At 33.5% G+C, this 18,583-nt stretch overlaps 1 protein-coding gene across 2 annotated transcripts in view; it reads left to right on the top strand.

The window, feature by feature from the left end:
• Positions 1-18,583, top strand: part of BRINP3 (BMP/retinoic acid inducible neural specific 3) — a 486,084-nt gene that overhangs the window by 374,776 nt on the left and 92,725 nt on the right. For both annotated transcript variants that reach the window (XM_055419914.2, XM_088845071.1), the window contains one exon: positions 12,750-12,972. In XM_055419914.2, coding sequence (XP_055275889.1) covers positions 12,750-12,972 — 223 coding nt within the window. The remainder of the gene's footprint in view (positions 1-12,749; positions 12,973-18,583) is intronic.

The following is an 18,583-nucleotide window of genomic DNA, read 5'->3' as shown; positions in this document are numbered from 1 at the left end:
CAATGTTCTGGAAGAAGACAATGGATGTAGTAGGAAACTGGCCAGAGCTGCTTCACCTGTTTCCTTCCTCTGAGCTGCAGCAAATAAAGCAACAAAAGCTTATGGGAATAAAGGGGCTTGACATGGAAAATAGTGTTTATAGCAGGGAGAAACTTGGAAAGTGAAGGCATGACAGGGTTAGACAGAGAATTAGGGAAATATCCGTAATCCACTTAATCTCAAAGCCCTGGAATGGATGGAGAAGCCAGAGCCTGTGAACAGCTCCAGGAGACAATGAGCATCTGGCCACTGGCCACTGGGAGCCCAGGGAGGTATCTGGAAGGTGCTGCTTGTGGGCAAGCTGCTATTTCCATGGAAACTGGTCTCTCTGTAGAACCCACGATGTACTGAATTTTGGAAAGAGCTGTGTGTGACCATCACATGTTCATCATCATAAACTTCTGAGAATAATGGCTTCTGTTTAATGTCCACCTTCTACATCTCAATTTTATTTCACTGACCAACTTTAAGCCTACAGCTGAAAGGGATTTGTGGAAAGCGTTCTCAGCCTTTGGACTGGGTTGATGGTTCCAAGTTCATAATAAACAACTGAGCATGACTGCCAGCTGTGTGTAAAGTGTAAATGCCATAGTCTGAATGTTTTCATTTGGAATAAATAGACAAAGCATGGGCAATTGGAAGCATCACATGTTGTTTTTTTTGCAAAAAGTCGTGTTGCTGTCGAATTTGAGTAGCAGTAAGAAAAACGTATTTGACGAACACAACACAGTGTATTTGGTTAATTTAATTCAGAGAAAAAGGAGTTAAACAATTAAGAAATCCGAGGAATCTTTTTCAACCATGGAATGATAAAAAGAGACTATGACATATCTTAATTCTACATTAAAGCTAATATATAACTATTTGAAGATAGAATTAAAGGTTCAGTTCATGTATACACATACATGGGCTTCGCTGGTGGCTTTGCAGTAAAGAACCCTCCTGCCAATGCAGGAGACTCAGGTTAGACCTCTGGGTTGGGAAGATCCACTAGAGGAGGAAATGGCAACCCACTCCAGTACTCTTGCCTGGGAAATCCTATGGACAGAGGAGCCTAGCGGTCTATAGTCTATGGTATCACAAAGAGTCAGACATGACTTAGTGACTGAACAACAACAAGGCATTTATTTATGTGTTACCAAAATACTGACTCTGTCTTATTGAACATTTTATCACATTTTCTTCTATTAACTAATTTCTGTTGTATACAAGGCATCTGTGGAAAAGGAAAAGATTTCTACTGAATATCATGGAGCCAAGTAACTGCCTGGTTTCCCATCATGCCTAACTGCCTGTAGACATGTGCTGTGGCTGGTAGAGAGGTCCTCATTTTTATTATTTTAAAATTGAAGTACAGTTGATTTACAATACTGTGTTCATTTACAATGTTGTGTTAGTTTCATGCATACAGCATAGTGATTCAGATAGATATAGATATAAGGAGAGCTTCTTTCTCTTGCTGTACTTCTCCTGTGCTTTCTGTGAAGGATCTATGGTGCTTTCTTTTCTGAGAAGATTCACTATTTAAAAGATGTGTCTACTCTTTGTTAAAGGTTGGTTTTCCAAAGTTCTCCAGTAATTTATTAAGATTCCGTCAAGTGAGAAAGGACTAAGATAGTTTTTCCATAGTGCATTGAGAGTCCTAACTACACTTGGAACTATATCTGGAATAAACTATATCAGAATAACTTAAGATAAAAAACTTTATGCTTGTACTTAATTCTATTATAAATTTGTCAATCTGAACATCAAAAATGGTGATTTTATTTACATAGTTTTAAGAGTTTCCTATTTGGGTATCACTTCTAATAGTTAAATTACTTATGAATTTTAATACTATTTTAATACTTATTATTAACATATATTCTCGTGCACATTTATGGCATTTAAGATGGTGACATAGGATAAAAGACAGATTTTGTGTGGATTTCTTAATTTAGGTACTAATTCCATTTTTCTGTGACCTGTTTTCATTTGGAAATCACTAAGGTTCTTTGTCGCAGAGAGTCGGACACGACTGAGCGACTGAAATGAACTGAACTGAACTGAACTGAAGGTTCCTTGGGTTCCATTTTTCATTGTTGAAGAGAAAACTGCTGCAAAAATTGACAACTAGTATACGAGGGGCTGCGAGAGGATGGTGTCAGGCATGTTTTTTTATCTTTCATGAGAAAGGATATAGTATTACTTTATATTTACAGTGTATGAAGTAAATTCTCTTCTCACTAGAATCACCCTGGCTCTGGATTCTCTGTCTGACATTGGGGACAAGGTTTCAAATGGATTTGATCTCACAGCAGACATTGCTTCTGTGTTCACCAGTTTTTTTCCAGGTGTTACTTACAAGGTTTCCCTCCTAGTGAAATTTACTCAGCATCTCTTAAGTCATAGGTATGGTTTTAACACAGTGGCTATAACAGCAATAACTGTGTAGAATTAAAAGAACGAAGTGCCTAGAAGAGTGCTTGATACTTAAGATACCATTCATAAATTTTCCTTCTGCAGTATGAGTATGTATTTTCAGTTTTGTTTATAACCAGTGATCGTATGTCATTTCAGGATATTTGATTTTTTATTCATAATCTGAAATTCACATGCACTGTAACTTTACCACCTGGACCCCATTTGCCAGTTTCTCATCCATAAACTAAGACATTTATCAATGTTTTTGTCTCATAATATTACCTTCAACCTAAATATTAAAGCTTAAAACTATACTACACATCTTATTTCAGCTTTATTTTCCCATGTGAATTACTTGCAACTTCATATTTCATATGACCAAACTCGACTTTTCTAAATGAATTATTCTATATATGTTTATATTTAGCTTCAAACCTTTCTTTCATAATCTTGTCAATCAGTTTTGCCATTTAAGAAACATGTTATTAATTCATACTATGTGTAATTAGCTGTCTTAGACTTTTGTAAAGGAAAAATACAAAGAAAAATAAAACTTTGTCCTGCCCCTCAGAGAAATATAAAATGATTTTTCTTTTTGTATTTTTTTGAGATCATTATTTTTCTTATTTTTTCTCATAATTGATTCTGTGTAATGATCCTTTAATTCAAAAATCTTTCACTTCACATCTCAATAAAACCTGCCCATCCTGTTGCAGGGTTATTATGAGATTGGATGTCATAATATTTGTGAAAAATCTACAAAGAAAAGCAGTCTTTAAACAGAAGGAATAATTTTACTTTTCTGTCAACTCTCAAAAGAGTTTATGCTTATTAAGATGGGAGCCACACTTTTTTCAGACGTCTTTTGTTTTGGGCTCTAATTAATAACTGTGTCACTTTGAACAGCTGACTGAATCTAGCTTAGGCACTTGTCCTCCTCGGTGAAATGCCAAGTATAATAGTACCCATCTCCTAGTGTTGCTGGAAGGATTAAATGAGAAAACTCACTTTAACTGCTCAGCCCAACACACATAGAAACATGGAATAAATTATAAAAAGAAAAATAATAGCTAGCATTATGTATCACTAATTATGTAAAAGGTATTTTATTTTCATTATTATCCAATTTAATTTACTAAACCTATGAAGAAATTACTACTACAGATACAAAAATGATTATTAATGCAATTTTAGCTCTTAACTAGCACAGCGATTGTCACACATTAGACACTCAAAAAATATTTGTTATACTCTTGTTGAACTCCAGATTCTAATTATATTTGAGGGCCCCATTAACTGTATCAGTCAGCATTCTTGTAAGAACAGAATCTGACTGCAGCAGAAAAGGTATTTATGTGCAGACAGCGGATTGGGTAGCTCATAGAGTCAGCAGGAGAACGGAGAGCCTGGCTCTGAGGCTGTGCCAGAAACGGTAACAAAAGCACATAATAAGTGCCATCTTTGGAGTGCATAAGGAGAACACACATCTGCAACATGCACCTTTGACATCCCAAGAGAGATCATTGCAGTCATCGTTATCAGTGATACTATGAGATAATTCATTTGCTGCTTCTTCAATGATCTTTACAGTTTTGTTATTAAAGGGAGCTGGAGGAGAGCAATTGCTTGTTGTTCGCTTTGGAGAAGCTATCCAAATGTGCTCAAGACCACTGGACTCTCAGAAATTTCACTCACACATCAGAGGCTTGAGTTTTTATAAAACGCATTTGCAGATCTTGCACATGGCTAAGGTATTGGCCAGCAGACAGGATACCTGTTACTTGTGTTTTTCATGTCTTTTTAGTATGATGTCATTAGCAAAATATGTCCCATGACAGGATGCAATGGTCTGCATTCCTTTGAAGTCACTTGGCAGACAGAGGCTGATAAATGATTTGACCCTTGAATATGATGGAAATGCTTCACTCTCATAGCTGACTTGGGAACGAAAACTGCTTCCAGGCTTCCCTTTTGATAATGATAGATAAAAGAGTTTGTACCATAGAAGAAACTTTATCCCTAGTCCTTGGAGTCCAGTCACCAGTAAGCTACCGTATCTGGAATGGCAGCTTTAATTAGAGTTACTCTGTGATTGAGCTATCGCCAATATGTGAGTTAAGTAGAGATGGAATGTGATTACTACTTTCAAAATATTCAGTGTTGAACAGATCTCCAAGTCCTGTAACCATGTCAACCATTAAAAAAAAAACAAAACGTATCACCTGAATTTAGTCTTTTGCTAGAAGGAAGCTTCCTTTTATACATCTTACCTTTATAGGTTTTACCTGAAAGGTTAGTGAGACAGAGCTTTTCTATTCTAATTCTTTAGTCAGAGACCAGAAAATAAACATGGTCTGGGTTAGGATTCCATTGGACCTGATTTGAGGTGCTTCATAGAAAACCCAGTTTACTGTTTACTTTCTATAAGCCTCCTCTCTGCTTCCTGTGGCATTAGGAGCCCATGGGGTTAATTCGTAATGCAAAGAAAACATGTGGTCTATTAAGTAGGGCATATGAGTTCTGAGTCTTGAAATCATTCAGGACTACAGATAGCATTCTTCTATCATGAAAACTCAAGTCAGGCCTCTTTTGCAGATTTTTTTCTTTCAATTATACAAATTAAATAGGACCTCAAAGCACTGATTTCACATTTAAATCCCAAGGGACCATGATCTGATTAGTGAACTCTAAAATTCCTCCAGGTAAATTTTTTTGAATAGCACCCTGGACTTATCATCTATTGCAATACCTATGTCCACTGTGTCTCTAAGGTGTAATCTCTGTTTCTAGGCCTCAGTCACAAGGGTTAATTGTATCCTAATTGAAACCATAGCCCACCATCCAATTTCACACAGATTTTCCCACTAACAGATGTCCCCATACTACAGAATATAATGTTCATCGGATATGCATGCATTCCTTTCATCAATGCATTTAATGTTCTTTCTCCAGTAGAAAATCAGCAAACTCTAGATAACAACTGGAAAGTCAGAATATTTTCAATAAACTCCCTTGGGACATGATGGATGATGGAAGTGGGACTTGAAGTTTGCTTCCTAATGAATGTCATGCCTTTGATTAAAATCATTACAATGACTCGAAGCAAGATAATCTAGTCCATCAGGCAGGAGAGAAGATGCTGTTTCTTGGGGACAAGGAAAGTGAGCATTTAGTGTTCTGGATTACTCTGAGTTCATCCCAGTCCTCCCCCAATCTACCTTCCAGTTTCCAGGTTCCCACCACTTTGAATGTTCTTTCCAACTTTAACAGATCTGGCAGGAATTTAAATTCAGTCTTGGGATCAAAATTTGTTTTGAAGCCGTATAGGTGTAAGAGATAAAAGATCTCTTTTATTCCTTGAAAGTCTCCAGCATTCTGCGCTTTCAGAAAAAAAAAAAAAAATGTAGGCTTTTGAGCTCTTTAAGCAAGCCATCTCTATTTGTAGTAACCAAGTCAGTCTCAGTCTTTGAAATTTTTATGTTCCTTATTCATTTCTATATAGGCACATAGTCCCAGATGTGCCTTCAACAAGCTCTTCATTCTAGATGAACACAGGTGGTACTTCTATTGTCAAACTTCCACCCTGAATACTGCATTTATTTAAAAAGTCTTTTTCCCCAACAAATCCAGAAAGAGTCTCCTATTATCCATGGAGACTCTTCCAAACCACTTATGACACCAGTACCTCTAGTAGCCCAGAATTTTATTTTTGGGGGGGGGTGTGAAAGTAAGAAAATCAGTCTCTAGATAACCCAGTCTGATAAGGAATCAATTAAAGGATATTGGTTAGCATACAGAATCTTCAAGAAAGCTAGAGAATCATACCCATACTACCTGGTTGAGACAAAATTTTAAAAGACCTTGCATAAGACTTATTTCGTGAGATCACCACTGCTGATTGAATTGAACCCTAGATCTCTATAGGGCTGCACCCCGCAGGTCTTTAAGGCCTGCACTTGCCCACTTTCAAGACTGAAGAAAGAGCCTGGAATCAGTTACAGAAACATTAATGGTTTAATGAATGGGTAGAGCTTACACATCTGAAGCAAGACCCTAGAGCAACACCTCACCATGTGTGGTGGACAATGGGGTAGCACAAGGTGGCCTTCTTTGCTCCTATGGGCAGGGGTGGCTACCAGTTACAGGGAATTGATGTCAAGTTATCGGTTGCCAAGGAAACCAGCAGAGGGGCATGCCCCTTACTGCCCTTTTGATAAGCATAGTTGAAGTTCTGATCTAAAACTAGAATAGTCACTAGTTGAAGCCTGGGGCAAATACATAGGAAGGTCAATCATATGAGCATGGTGTAGGTGAAACAGGCAGTGATCAAGCAGAGGACAGACAGAGAGCAGGAGGATAACCATCTTGAGCGGCTGATCATCCAATAACAGCAAATGCTACCATTACTGCGGCAATCACTGTCTCCCTAGAGAATTGCTCTAGGCATCCTCTGTAATCGCTTCAACAGCATAAGATCCATACTCTGCTCATGTTCACTTGATCCTATATCTTAGATGATGCAGCTATATCTTGTAGCTGCAAGGGTGCTGGGAATGTGAAGACCTGGGTCTTGACTGTTCTATAGTTATAGTTCGTTATAGAGATAATCTATAAATATAGAGATAACTATAGTTATAATTGCAGAGGTAAGCTCTGGGTAAATTTTCAAACATTTGAATGGGGTTCAAAAACAGAGCAATTTGATGAAGGACAGATTAATTGTCTTGCTGTATTAAAATATTTTAACATAAAAATATGATGTATCTTTCAGAGAAATAGAAAATGATCAGGAAAAGCACAACATTTCTAGGCGAGCTACAAAGGAATTAGTTTCTATTTCTGATTTATGCCCGTGTGAACCCCTCATTTTATGACCTCATAAAATTGACCAGTTCACAAGCTATTGAATAGGCTTGCCATTTATTTTATGCAGCATTGTAGTATTTTGTCAATTTCAGTATAAACTCTATACTCACAGTTAATAGAAAGATTTGAATAGACTTGCATTGATATTGATGACCCAAAAGTCCTATCAGTGATTTACTGTAGAAGTTGAGAAAATGTTAAACTGGTACAAATGATTCAAATAGTCCCTTGGAAATTTTGGAGAAAAATAAAACTTTATAAAAGTTAAAAAAAAAAAAGCAGTTCTAATCAGGATTATGGGGTGAGTTAAAGTTTGCCTATTCATTTTGCTCCCTCAAGGGTCATATTTCCATTTCAGTCATTAGTAACTTTCAGGACACAACCTAAATTTTCTGTCTCAACTTTGTTCCCCATCAGCCCTTCTTCCTACTCACATTTCCATCTATTTCTCAATTTTATGTCTTACCTCTTTAAATCTTGTATATCTGTAGTGTCAAGGATTGAAATTAAATTATTTCCTAGGCAGATTTTTCTCTTTGAAAATCAAAAGAAGACAGATGAATCCATACTATCTTCTAGGAAACTGTGATTCTCAAGAAACAACTTTATTAGAAGTGGCGCTGAGTGAGCAGTAACTTTGAAGTTCAATGGTAGAGTTTGATGCTTATTTTTCAACTTTGGAGGTCCTACTTAGCATAGGTAAAAACCTACTGTAGACTAAACAAATTAATAAATAAAAACCCAGCCTTAAAAACAGACTAGATTTGACATGTGTTCATTTATAGATAAGGTACTGCATTCAGTATAAGGAATTAATATTTGTTTTATTAACTTATTGATCACAGAAAATTTTGTGTTAATAGAATATATTATTAACATGTATTATTTAAAAACTTCTTTGTTTACAAACATAAATTGGAGAATGTATGAAGAACTAGACCAGTAGTATCTCAAAATGAGGAGTTATTTTTCTCATGAGAAATGAACAGATAATTTCTGGTTAAAAGCAAATGTTTTCATGGATTCTTCATGTATATCTGATACACATCTTTTTTGCTTATTACATCCTTTCATTTAAAGATGTTCTGTGTCCATGTTCTTAATTTTGCTATACATTGTACAATTATTTTGTTATTAGATAAAGACTATTGCTATGCTTTCATAATACTTAAAATTATTATCCATATTGCATTGTCATTTCTACTGAAAAAGTACTTTACACCAATATGGTAATTGATACAGAAAACAAAAACCAGAATGTGAGCCAGTAGGCTTTTACTTTTATATTAATAAGTCATTAAATAATAGCATTTTATATAAATATCTGAAATATAAGATATATACATATTGAACTGACAACTTAATAATATTTTTTAGCTATGATTTTTACTAGCTAATAATATTTAAATTTTATTTTATTTTTTTTAATTTAGAGAATATTAGTTTCTGTAATCAAACCCATGTAGATAAGACCTTACATATTTAATACAGTGCGTTACCCCTGTACAAATGGAAAAAATTATGTTTAACGTTTCTAGACCAATATGGCTGTTAACTTCTGTACAATGCCAACCAACACGGTACAACTGGGATACTTTTTCCAAAGTTGACAGCACAGCTAAAGTTTCCAAAAATTCAAATTATATATATATGTATATATATATATAGATTTATTTATTTATATAAAAAGACCGATAGCAGTGTGTTATGCATCAATAGCAGCAACAGCCTTTCCAAGTTCTGCAGTCATCTGAACAAAATTATAGAGACATCCAGCACACTCCATTATAAAAAAAAAAAAAAATGGTAAAAAAAACCAAAACCTCAGAAAACAGCAAAGTTCTGTTACTGTTGTGGTACCTGGAACCATTTTTCTATTAAATTTTAATAGAATAACACATTTATATGAAGTATAAAAATCATAAAAGCACAAATTTCCTCCTTGAATCCTGCCCACCCATAGTCCTACTTTCTAATGGAAGCAGGTTCTGTTTTGGGTATGTTGGTGGTTTTACAACTTAAGAAATCATCTCTGAATAATAATAAAAAAAATCTGATTGCTTTTCTACACTTTTGAGGAAGTAAATTATGTGCTCCCAAAGCTCTAGAAAATTTAGTAGAAAATTTAGAGTGCTTTAGAACACTTTTGAAAATATATTCCAAAGCTGTTCTGAGCAGAGGTTCTGAATATGTGAAAATGTATAACCAATATACTGGTCAATACTTTGCATGCTCATCAATGAAGACAGAAGCACAAATCAGGATCTATATGTTATGTCCTTTTACATCCAAAAATGTTCCGTTCTCCACTCTTATCTATTTAATTCAACTGTGAAGCATGAGAATAAAGTCCATACACATATAAATACACAAGATCAATATGTAAATGCAGTAGCAAAAATAAAAGTTTTTTTGCTGACATTAGAGTTACAAAATTAAAAGTCATCTGCATTCAACATACATAACTGTGCCAATAAAATTTACATGAAGGATTATTCAGGGGAATGAGTTAATATTTAAAGCGCTGCAATTGAGTTCCTGCCAAAGCAAGAACTCCTGTTAACAGAGACAGTGAATTCATTTCAAAGTTAACTAGATACCAAGTGTTAACTCGAGTTTGTTTTAGAGGAGAGGGAAAAAACAACACCAACAAACCTTGTTCAGCTATTTTAGAAAAAAATTCATTTTTATTGGAAGAGCAGTAGTAATCTTGAGAGTCTACGTGGTGCGTAGCTGGTCTTCTATAATTTATTGGAAAGACGTCACCTATGCTAATTCTCTTTGCCTCCACAGAATTCATTAAGATCATGCATCTGCTTTTGTATTATTTTTTACTTCATGTGAATTAGTTTTGTGAAGAAGACTGACTGACTTATATACAGGATGTTTATTACCGCTGATATTGCTGTTGTTTTGTTTTTCATAGTCCTCAAAACTGTTGAGAAAAAGTACTCATTTGATATATATCTTGCAAACAGGGGTCTCCAGATTAATCTCTCTCTAATAACCCATATACTAAATGCATTTCACCTAGGATATTTTTATATGACATTAATTATTTTTTCTTTTACAAATTTATTTCCCCAAAGAAGTATGGTTAGTCATTGTTTGTACTTCCCTCATAGCTCAGTCGGTAAATTCTCAGTTGGTAAACGCCTGCAATGCAGGAGACCTCGGTTCGATTCCTGGGTTGGGAAGATCCCTTGAAGAAGGAAACGGCAACCCACTCCAGTAGTCTTGCCTAGAGAATCCCATGGACAGAGGGGCCTGGCGGGCTACAGTCCATGGAGTTGCAAGAGTCTGACATGACTTAGCAACTAAACCACCACAGTCATTGTTTAGTTGCCATTTTCAAAGCAAGAGCACTTTATCTTCTACATGGGTTTGGACATTATAGGGTTAACTGTTAACTGGTGTCCATTAATCATTGTATTTTCTCTTTGTAGTTATGTAAATCTGGAGGTTTATATAATAATTATAATGTATCATTCAAATTTCGTTTTCACATTATATAAGCATAAATTTTACTAACTGATAAATTATCCAGGGGAATATTTCTGGACATTCTATTGACTTGTAAGTAGAAAGAATTTCAGATAAGATGCTATTTTAGCGTTTAAAAATATTACATGTCATTTGTCATTTTTAAAAAATATGAAAGGTTTATTCATAGTCCCACTCAGAGATTGAAATAACTGTATGTTTTGTGCACAACAGGTGTCCGATAACTGTTTTGGGGACTGTCAATGGTGACTCTTAATGATTTCATAATGAAGTAATTATTCAAACGTCATGTTAAAACTCTATTAAAAATTACATAGTGCCAGTTTTCAGCTGGCATATACTGTTACATCCACTTTGGTAAAATAAATAAATTAATAGATTCTTTCACTTGAATAAAATGTACTGGTTTAGAAACTTTCGTAATATTACTATAATAAACAATGAAAATAATTAAAATATGCAAACCCATGAAACAATAAAAGCTTATCAGAAATGTTCAAGTAAAAGATGACAATGAAATGAAATGAATGATTAGTTTGCAAAGTAGTGGCATCTGCTCTGTGAATAATCCAGGGAATGCTTTCCAATTTCCATGCCCCAACTCTTTTATTCAAAGGAGAGAATTTGTCAAAGGAGACATATGGGACCAAACAAAATGTAGAGGACTGTGAAATTGGAATTTTAAAATCAATCTCTTATTTATACTCTGCTTACTTAAGAAAATGATTTGAAGCATATCAAATGGATATATCCTCAAAACTCTTTCCTGATGAATTTTACTATAAAAAGTCCTGGTTTTCTTTTTGTTTACTTGTTCTTCCAGATACATTTAACATCCAAAACATACCAGAACTCTGTATTTATTTGCTCTAGAATAAAATATCAACCCAGTATTCATATATTCATATCCAATATTCATGAATATAATTTTCTGTTAATTGTCTAAAAGTTGTGTGTTCCATCGCTGATGAAATAGTTTGGATTTGATTATTGAAATAGCCCTGGTTTGTAAACTATATATAAATTAATTTTCTTAAATATATATATGTATATTAATGTAGTTTATCTTCTCCCATGTGACTGACATTTTTTAAATATTAGTGATAACTTGGAGGTTTTGAAACATTGCAATAGAGACAGTCTCTACCAAGGAATCGGTCTGAACATACCTTGTCCAAATTCAAGTAAACACTAACACCTGTAGCTGGTTATTTGAGAATAACTATTTTTGAATTGGATATTTATAACTAACTAAATTGCCATTTAAAACAATTTATTTGCAACTTCATAAAAATTTAAAGTAAAATGATATTTTTATAATCAAAAATTTTCTATCTCATTTACAAACATGGAAATCAAGGTACAAACAGACTGAAGTTTAATGCAGGCTGTGTAAATATTTTGTGGGTAGAATAGTGATTAAAATAGGGTTTGTATCACTTGCCAAATAATATGTCTTCAACCACTGCAAACATTTAGTAATGATAATCCATGTATTCTCCTATACTGATTTATGGATGATTTCTGAAAATATTTATTTAATAAACAATACTTGAAACAAACAATTAATGCTATTGCCAGAAATAAAAGCTAGATTAATGACTATTAAATTTGGGAAAAAAATTCAACACCGTCAAATTCATTTATCATCAAAAGGAGAACATGGAAAAATTAAGTTCAAGTTAAACTTTTACCCCAAATATTTGCTTTAGAACAATTATTTTAATTACCTTTTTCTATGAATGTTCTTGTTGTATCTTATGAGGAACAAGAGAAAAAAATCCTAAATCATAAAAAATTACCTTCTTGCTATTAATTTGCCACACAGAGAATAATAGATTGTATTTGTTTCAGCATTAACATACTAAATATACTTTGGAGAAGAGGAAAAATGATTATTTTATTATTAAAGTGTTGAATTTTGGCATTTTTTTCAGATGAATTCAAGTTCTTTATGAAAAGGCTACCCATGAATTATTTCCTCAACACATCTACCATAATGCATTTGTGGACAATGGATTCTAATTTTCAGCGCCGCTACGAGCAACTGGAGACCAGCATGAAGCAACTCTTCCTAAAGGCGCAGAAAATTGTACACAAGCTCTTTAGCCTTAGCAAGAGGTGTCATAAACAACCCCTCATCAGCCTTCCAAGACAAAGGTAAGACAAGTGCAGTCATGTAGACAACTGAGGACAGTTCACTGATTTTCTGAATGTAGGTGTGGTAACATATATAATACAGTGTTATTCATATTTTTAGAGATGATTTTAAAACATGTCTTAAGTCTCAAAATGATTAATTGCAGTTATTTTCCAAAGTAATGCTATAATAGGAAGACATAGACTAACTTTTAATTTTTTTATCACTAGAATCAAGATATTATTCTAACTTGTTGTACAAGGTAATCATCTGATAATTGTGTGATAGTGATAATTGTGTTTTTGTGATAAAAACACAAAAACCTAGTTACATTGAAAGCATAGGAAGTAAGCAGGAATAAAAAGTGATATTTCTCAAGATGTAACTTTTAAATAAAAATATCTAAATTTTATTTATTTGACATGTTCATGAAACCATAAATCTCATTCTACATGAATGTATGAAAATTGCTGTGAAAGTTTCAAACAATTTATATGAATGATGACAAACTCTTCAAATACTTGTGTCTGAACTGACTTGGGGAAGCCTGGGTTTTAGATTTGGTAGTTTAATATGTATTGATGTCAGGGCAGTAAAAAGTTCCATTTACTTAGTACGAGCAGGTTGAAAATGAATAAAAGGAAAAGCTAAGGAAATATTTAGGAAAAAAATTCATTAAAAAAATGTATTTTTATCAGTATCACCAATATAAAATACTTGAACTTTGACTTGATGATTAAATTATTAAGAAATCTATAATTAAAAATTTCTTTCACTGAAAAAAAATAAAGTTTATACATTTTAAAATTCAGTTTCAAAATAAATCATTGGCATTCTTTACAATCATTGGATTTTTAGCATATTCAACATGTATGCAATCTAAGTTGAGAACATTTTCATTGGACCCATCAGCCCCATACTCCCATGCCCATCCCTTGGCTATTTGTCTCTCCAGATGTGTCTAATCTACTAATTGTCTCCATAGATTTGATTATTCTGGACATTTTATACAATATGTGATCTTTTGTGACTGATTTCTTTCATGTGGTGTAGTGCTTTCTGGTTTACCCATTTGTGGGATGTATCAGTAGTATATTACATTTTATTTTACCTATCAATTAATCATTTGATGGACTTGGGGTTGTTGCCACTTTTTGTCAAGTATAAATGATGCCGCTGTGAATATTCACGTGTGCTTTATTTTTTTAATCTGGACATATGTTTCAATTTTCTTGGATATGTTGTTGTTGTTGTTCAGTCACTAAGTCGTGTCCAGTTATTTGCGACCCCATATACTGTAGCATGCCACTAGTCTGTCCTCTGCTATCTCCCAGAGTTTGCTCAAATTCATGTCCATTGAGTCGGTGATGCTATCTAACCATCTCATCCTCTGCCACCCCTTTCTCCTTTTGTCTTCAATCTTTCCCAGCATCTTTCCGAGGGTCTTTTCCCATGAGTCAGCTTTTTGTATCAGGTTGCCAAAATTTGTAGCTTCAACATCAGTCATTCCAAATGGTTTGTTGGGGTTGCTTTCCTTTAGGATTGACAGAATTGACTATTCAGAAGATAATTCTATATTTAACATTTTGAGGATCTGGCAAACTGTTTTCCAAAATGGCTCTACTATTTTATATTTCCACCTACTATGAGTGAGGGCTCCAGTTACTCCACATCATCACCAACACTTGTTATTATCTGACATTTGGTTATAGTCATCCTAGCAGTTGTGAAGTGGTATCTTTTTGTGGTTTTAATTTACATTTCCCCATCATGAATAATGACACTAAACATCTTTCCATGTGCTTATAGTCCATTTTGTACCTTCTATGGGGAAATATCTATATGGATTTTCTTCCTTCTTTTAGTTTTTTTTTTTTATTATTTGCCTTATTGAGTTGTATGAGTAATTTGTGTATTTGGATGCCCATTTCTTTAGAAACTGTTTGATATAAAAATATCTCCTTCCCATATCTGGGATGTCTTTTCATTTTTTTGTACATCTCTTCTCCTGATCTGTCTGTCTATCTGTTCAGTTTGTCAATTTTCTTTCTTTTCAAACACTGTCTTTTAGTTTCCTTTATATTCTCTATTATTTTTCTGATTTTATTTGATTTTCCACTGTGATTGCTATTATTTCTTTTTTTCTATTTGCTTTATATGAATACTCTAATTTTCTTTTTCTAGCTTCATAGAGCAGAAACGTGGGTTATTGACTTCATAGCTTTCACTTTTTTAATAAAAGTATTCACTGCTGTAAATTACTCTCTAAGCACTACTATTAAGATTTGTTCTTTTATACTTCCTGTAAGCTTTCTTATTTACTTCATGCATAAGATAGTTTTTTTTATATATCTGTCTGCAAACTTCAAGTAAATATTCCCTAACAGAGAATTACAGCTTGAAAAAGACACTTATTTAATTGCAATAAACTTTATGCTCCCTGTGTGACCTAGAGTTTGTAAACCACTGAAATAGATGATCTTATCCTCGAACATAAGAGAAAATATGAGAGAATGAGATGGAAGCAATTGATGAGTTTGCTTATAAACTTGTTGACTTTAAGTGTTCTTTTAATCAAGCACAACTGGAGATTTTATATATATATATGTATTATATATATATATGTATAATATATATATATGAAGCTCAGGGGAGACTTGAGAGAGTTAAGATGGCAAACATCAGTGCACATGAAATCATAAGATCTGAATGTAATATCATAGGAAATATGTTTAAGGGATAAGTGGAAAATTGACCTGAAAAGGGAACAAATAGTGGAGTAAAATATGTCAAAAGGGACACATTAATTTCTAGTAAAAATTAATAAAAAGTAAATATTTATAAGTGTCATTACAGTACAATATTTCTAAGAAAAATATGCAAGAATTCAAGTTAGGTGTGTGCATAATAAATAAATAGGCAGTATAATAGAAAGATGCATTACTTAAAACAAATTCAAAAATTGATAGAACTATTTGTTGTCCAAAACTTCTAAACTAAATAAATCAAAGATAGCTCAGGCTTTTCCTTGACTTGCTTTTATTCAATTTAGCTTAATTCCTATGTTTTCTATTGTAATCCCACACAATTAAAAAAAATGCAGACTACTTGCTAGATTTTTACTGAATTTGGATTTTTTTTTCTTCATCACCATATTTCTTTTACCAGGAATGTGAGATTTTGCTTTGCTTTTCTTTTTCCCATCTTAATAGATTTTCATGTAATAAAATTACATTAGGGAAACTATATATATATATATATATGCTAGAGTTTGTTAGCAGAATTCAGTGGAAAAGAGATTGGAAATTTGTGGGGTGTATTTTCAGAAATTTTTCAAAGAGAACACGAATAAGTAATATCAGTGATTCTCTTCTAGCAGGTATTTGTTTTTGCCCTTCCTTTATGGCATTTTTTTCAGTTTTCCTCTTGAACTTGTCCAACTCTCAGAACTAGCTTTCAATATCTGATATTCTAAAATCTGGAAAAATAAGCATAAACAAAGAAAAATGAGACCTGCAAAATATATCTCACCAACATTATTTCTTAATTCTTCCTATATAATGGTGGGGCAGTTGAAGTTTTGGTTTTCTTTCTCCATAATATAGCGTGTAATTCTTTCTGGTAAAGTGTGGCCCTCTATCCAGGTGGCAGCTCTGCACTGTTACTACTATCCCTGTCGTGAATTCCCGTGACATCAAAATACTTTTTTTCACTGAAGTGAATTCCAAAGCCTGTGATCATGTGGAGGAGTTGAGGAGGTCAACTTTTGTTGCTATTCAAAAATTTTTGAGATAAGTAAAAATGCTATATTCATTTCATTGAAGAACAATAGTTGCAACAATTATTGAAAAGTATTCATGTAATATTCCTAGAAAGCACCTCAGCTACACTGTTTTGTGCTGTCATGTCTTATTCACAGAGTAGCCAAGGGCCCAAAGAAATATTACATTTAAACCTCTCTTGGTAAAGGCTTAACAACCACCTCTCTAGGAGTAGAAAACCTAATTTATTCACATTGACTGATTTTTGTGGTAGAAATATTTCCACCATGGTCAATTTCAAGCTATCAATGTACTGTCATGGCTCATGGAGTTGATGTTCAGTTGGATATCCTGAGCCAGTGCATGCAAACTGCAACTAACCTCTAAAATTTTATGAAAACATTTTGGCAAAGTTATCTCTTCTTCATTAACATTGAAAAGTGATACAGGATGAAATCACTTCTCTAACATCACAGAGAAGGATGACTTGAGGTCTGTGTCATTCTTTGTCTGAGAGCTGTGTTATGTACCTCCTATATATTCTCTATGATAGCAGTTAGAAATTGGCATGTAGGTCAAATCTATCCCTCACCAATTTTTGTATCAGCCTGTTGAAAAAAAATCAAAAGGAGAATAGTATTTTTGATGGATGAGGATCGTATGAATTTATATTAAAATATGCATCAATAAAAAAGCCATGCCCATATGTTTATGTATTGCCTGTGGCCACTTTCATACCCTGTTGGCAGTTATTGACCACTGCATGATCTTGAAACTCTACAGTATTTTCAACCTGGCTCCTACAGAAAAATTTTGCCAACATAGGCTCTAATATAATATTAATATGTATTCTCTGTCTTTAAAAATGCTATCAAGTATTTTAAAAGTATTTAACTTGTATATCATTGAAAAGTTTATAAATATAGTACATGTTATGTTAAGGAAAGAAAGTTATTACTTTAGTGTCTATCATATAGAAGACATATAGAATAAGACTGAATCTTGAATTCAGGTATTTGTGAATTAACACTGAATATTTTACTAATAATAACTCATATACAATCATATTAATATATGTGCATGTGCTATATATTATATATTATGTCCATGCATTAAATGCAAATATATGCATTATATATAAATACCTTATATATATACCTTAATATATAATAAATACTTATATACATATGCATTTTAACTAACGTAACTTCTGTAGCAATAGCCTAAAATCTTACATATCAAACTGATCTTAACTGAAGTGCCATTTCAAACTGATCTCCAAATGCAGATTTGTATAATTTCGTGGAGTCAACCAGTTTTCCCATTTTTCTCCTCCTTATCCTTATGATCTCCAATTATAGTCCAATTCAAAGTGACAGGATTATGAACTAAGAGGAAGAATAAACAACACATGAACACTTGAGGAAAATGAAGCTGAAAAACTGAACAGTATCTGTGGGCAGGGTAGGATAAAGGGAATCTTGTAATGCTGAAATGAACTGTGGAAATTTTAACGTATTTGGGAAGAATTACCCTGCCCAGTGGAATGCTGAAAAGATGAGATACAGGCAGAATTTCAAGAAATCTGAATGCTTAGTTTTCAGCTGGAGTTTCTAAAGACAGCTCTCACATTCCCAGACAACAAGTGCTCAATACATATTTGATGAGTGCTCTGTGATATTTTTGTTAATACTTTAGTTCAACCTCTGAACGCACACAGCAATGAATTATTACTTTATGTAAAATGTTTCCCACTCTACATAAATTGGATTGCCTGTTATAATATGCGTATCATGTTCTGTTTCTCCATTAAACAGGTGAATGCCGTCCCCCATTCTTTCAAATGGAGCTGACAGTGTCTTTGTCTGTT

Source organism: Moschus berezovskii, chromosome 17 (assembly GCF_049115385.1).
Source record: "Moschus berezovskii isolate FMDL1 chromosome 17, NW_MosBer_1.0, whole genome shotgun sequence".
Lineage (NCBI taxonomy): Eukaryota > Metazoa > Chordata > Mammalia > Artiodactyla > Moschidae > Moschus > Moschus berezovskii.
The sequence above is the reverse complement of the archived record's forward strand: the minus strand, read 5'-3'. Positions and strand labels throughout refer to the sequence as shown.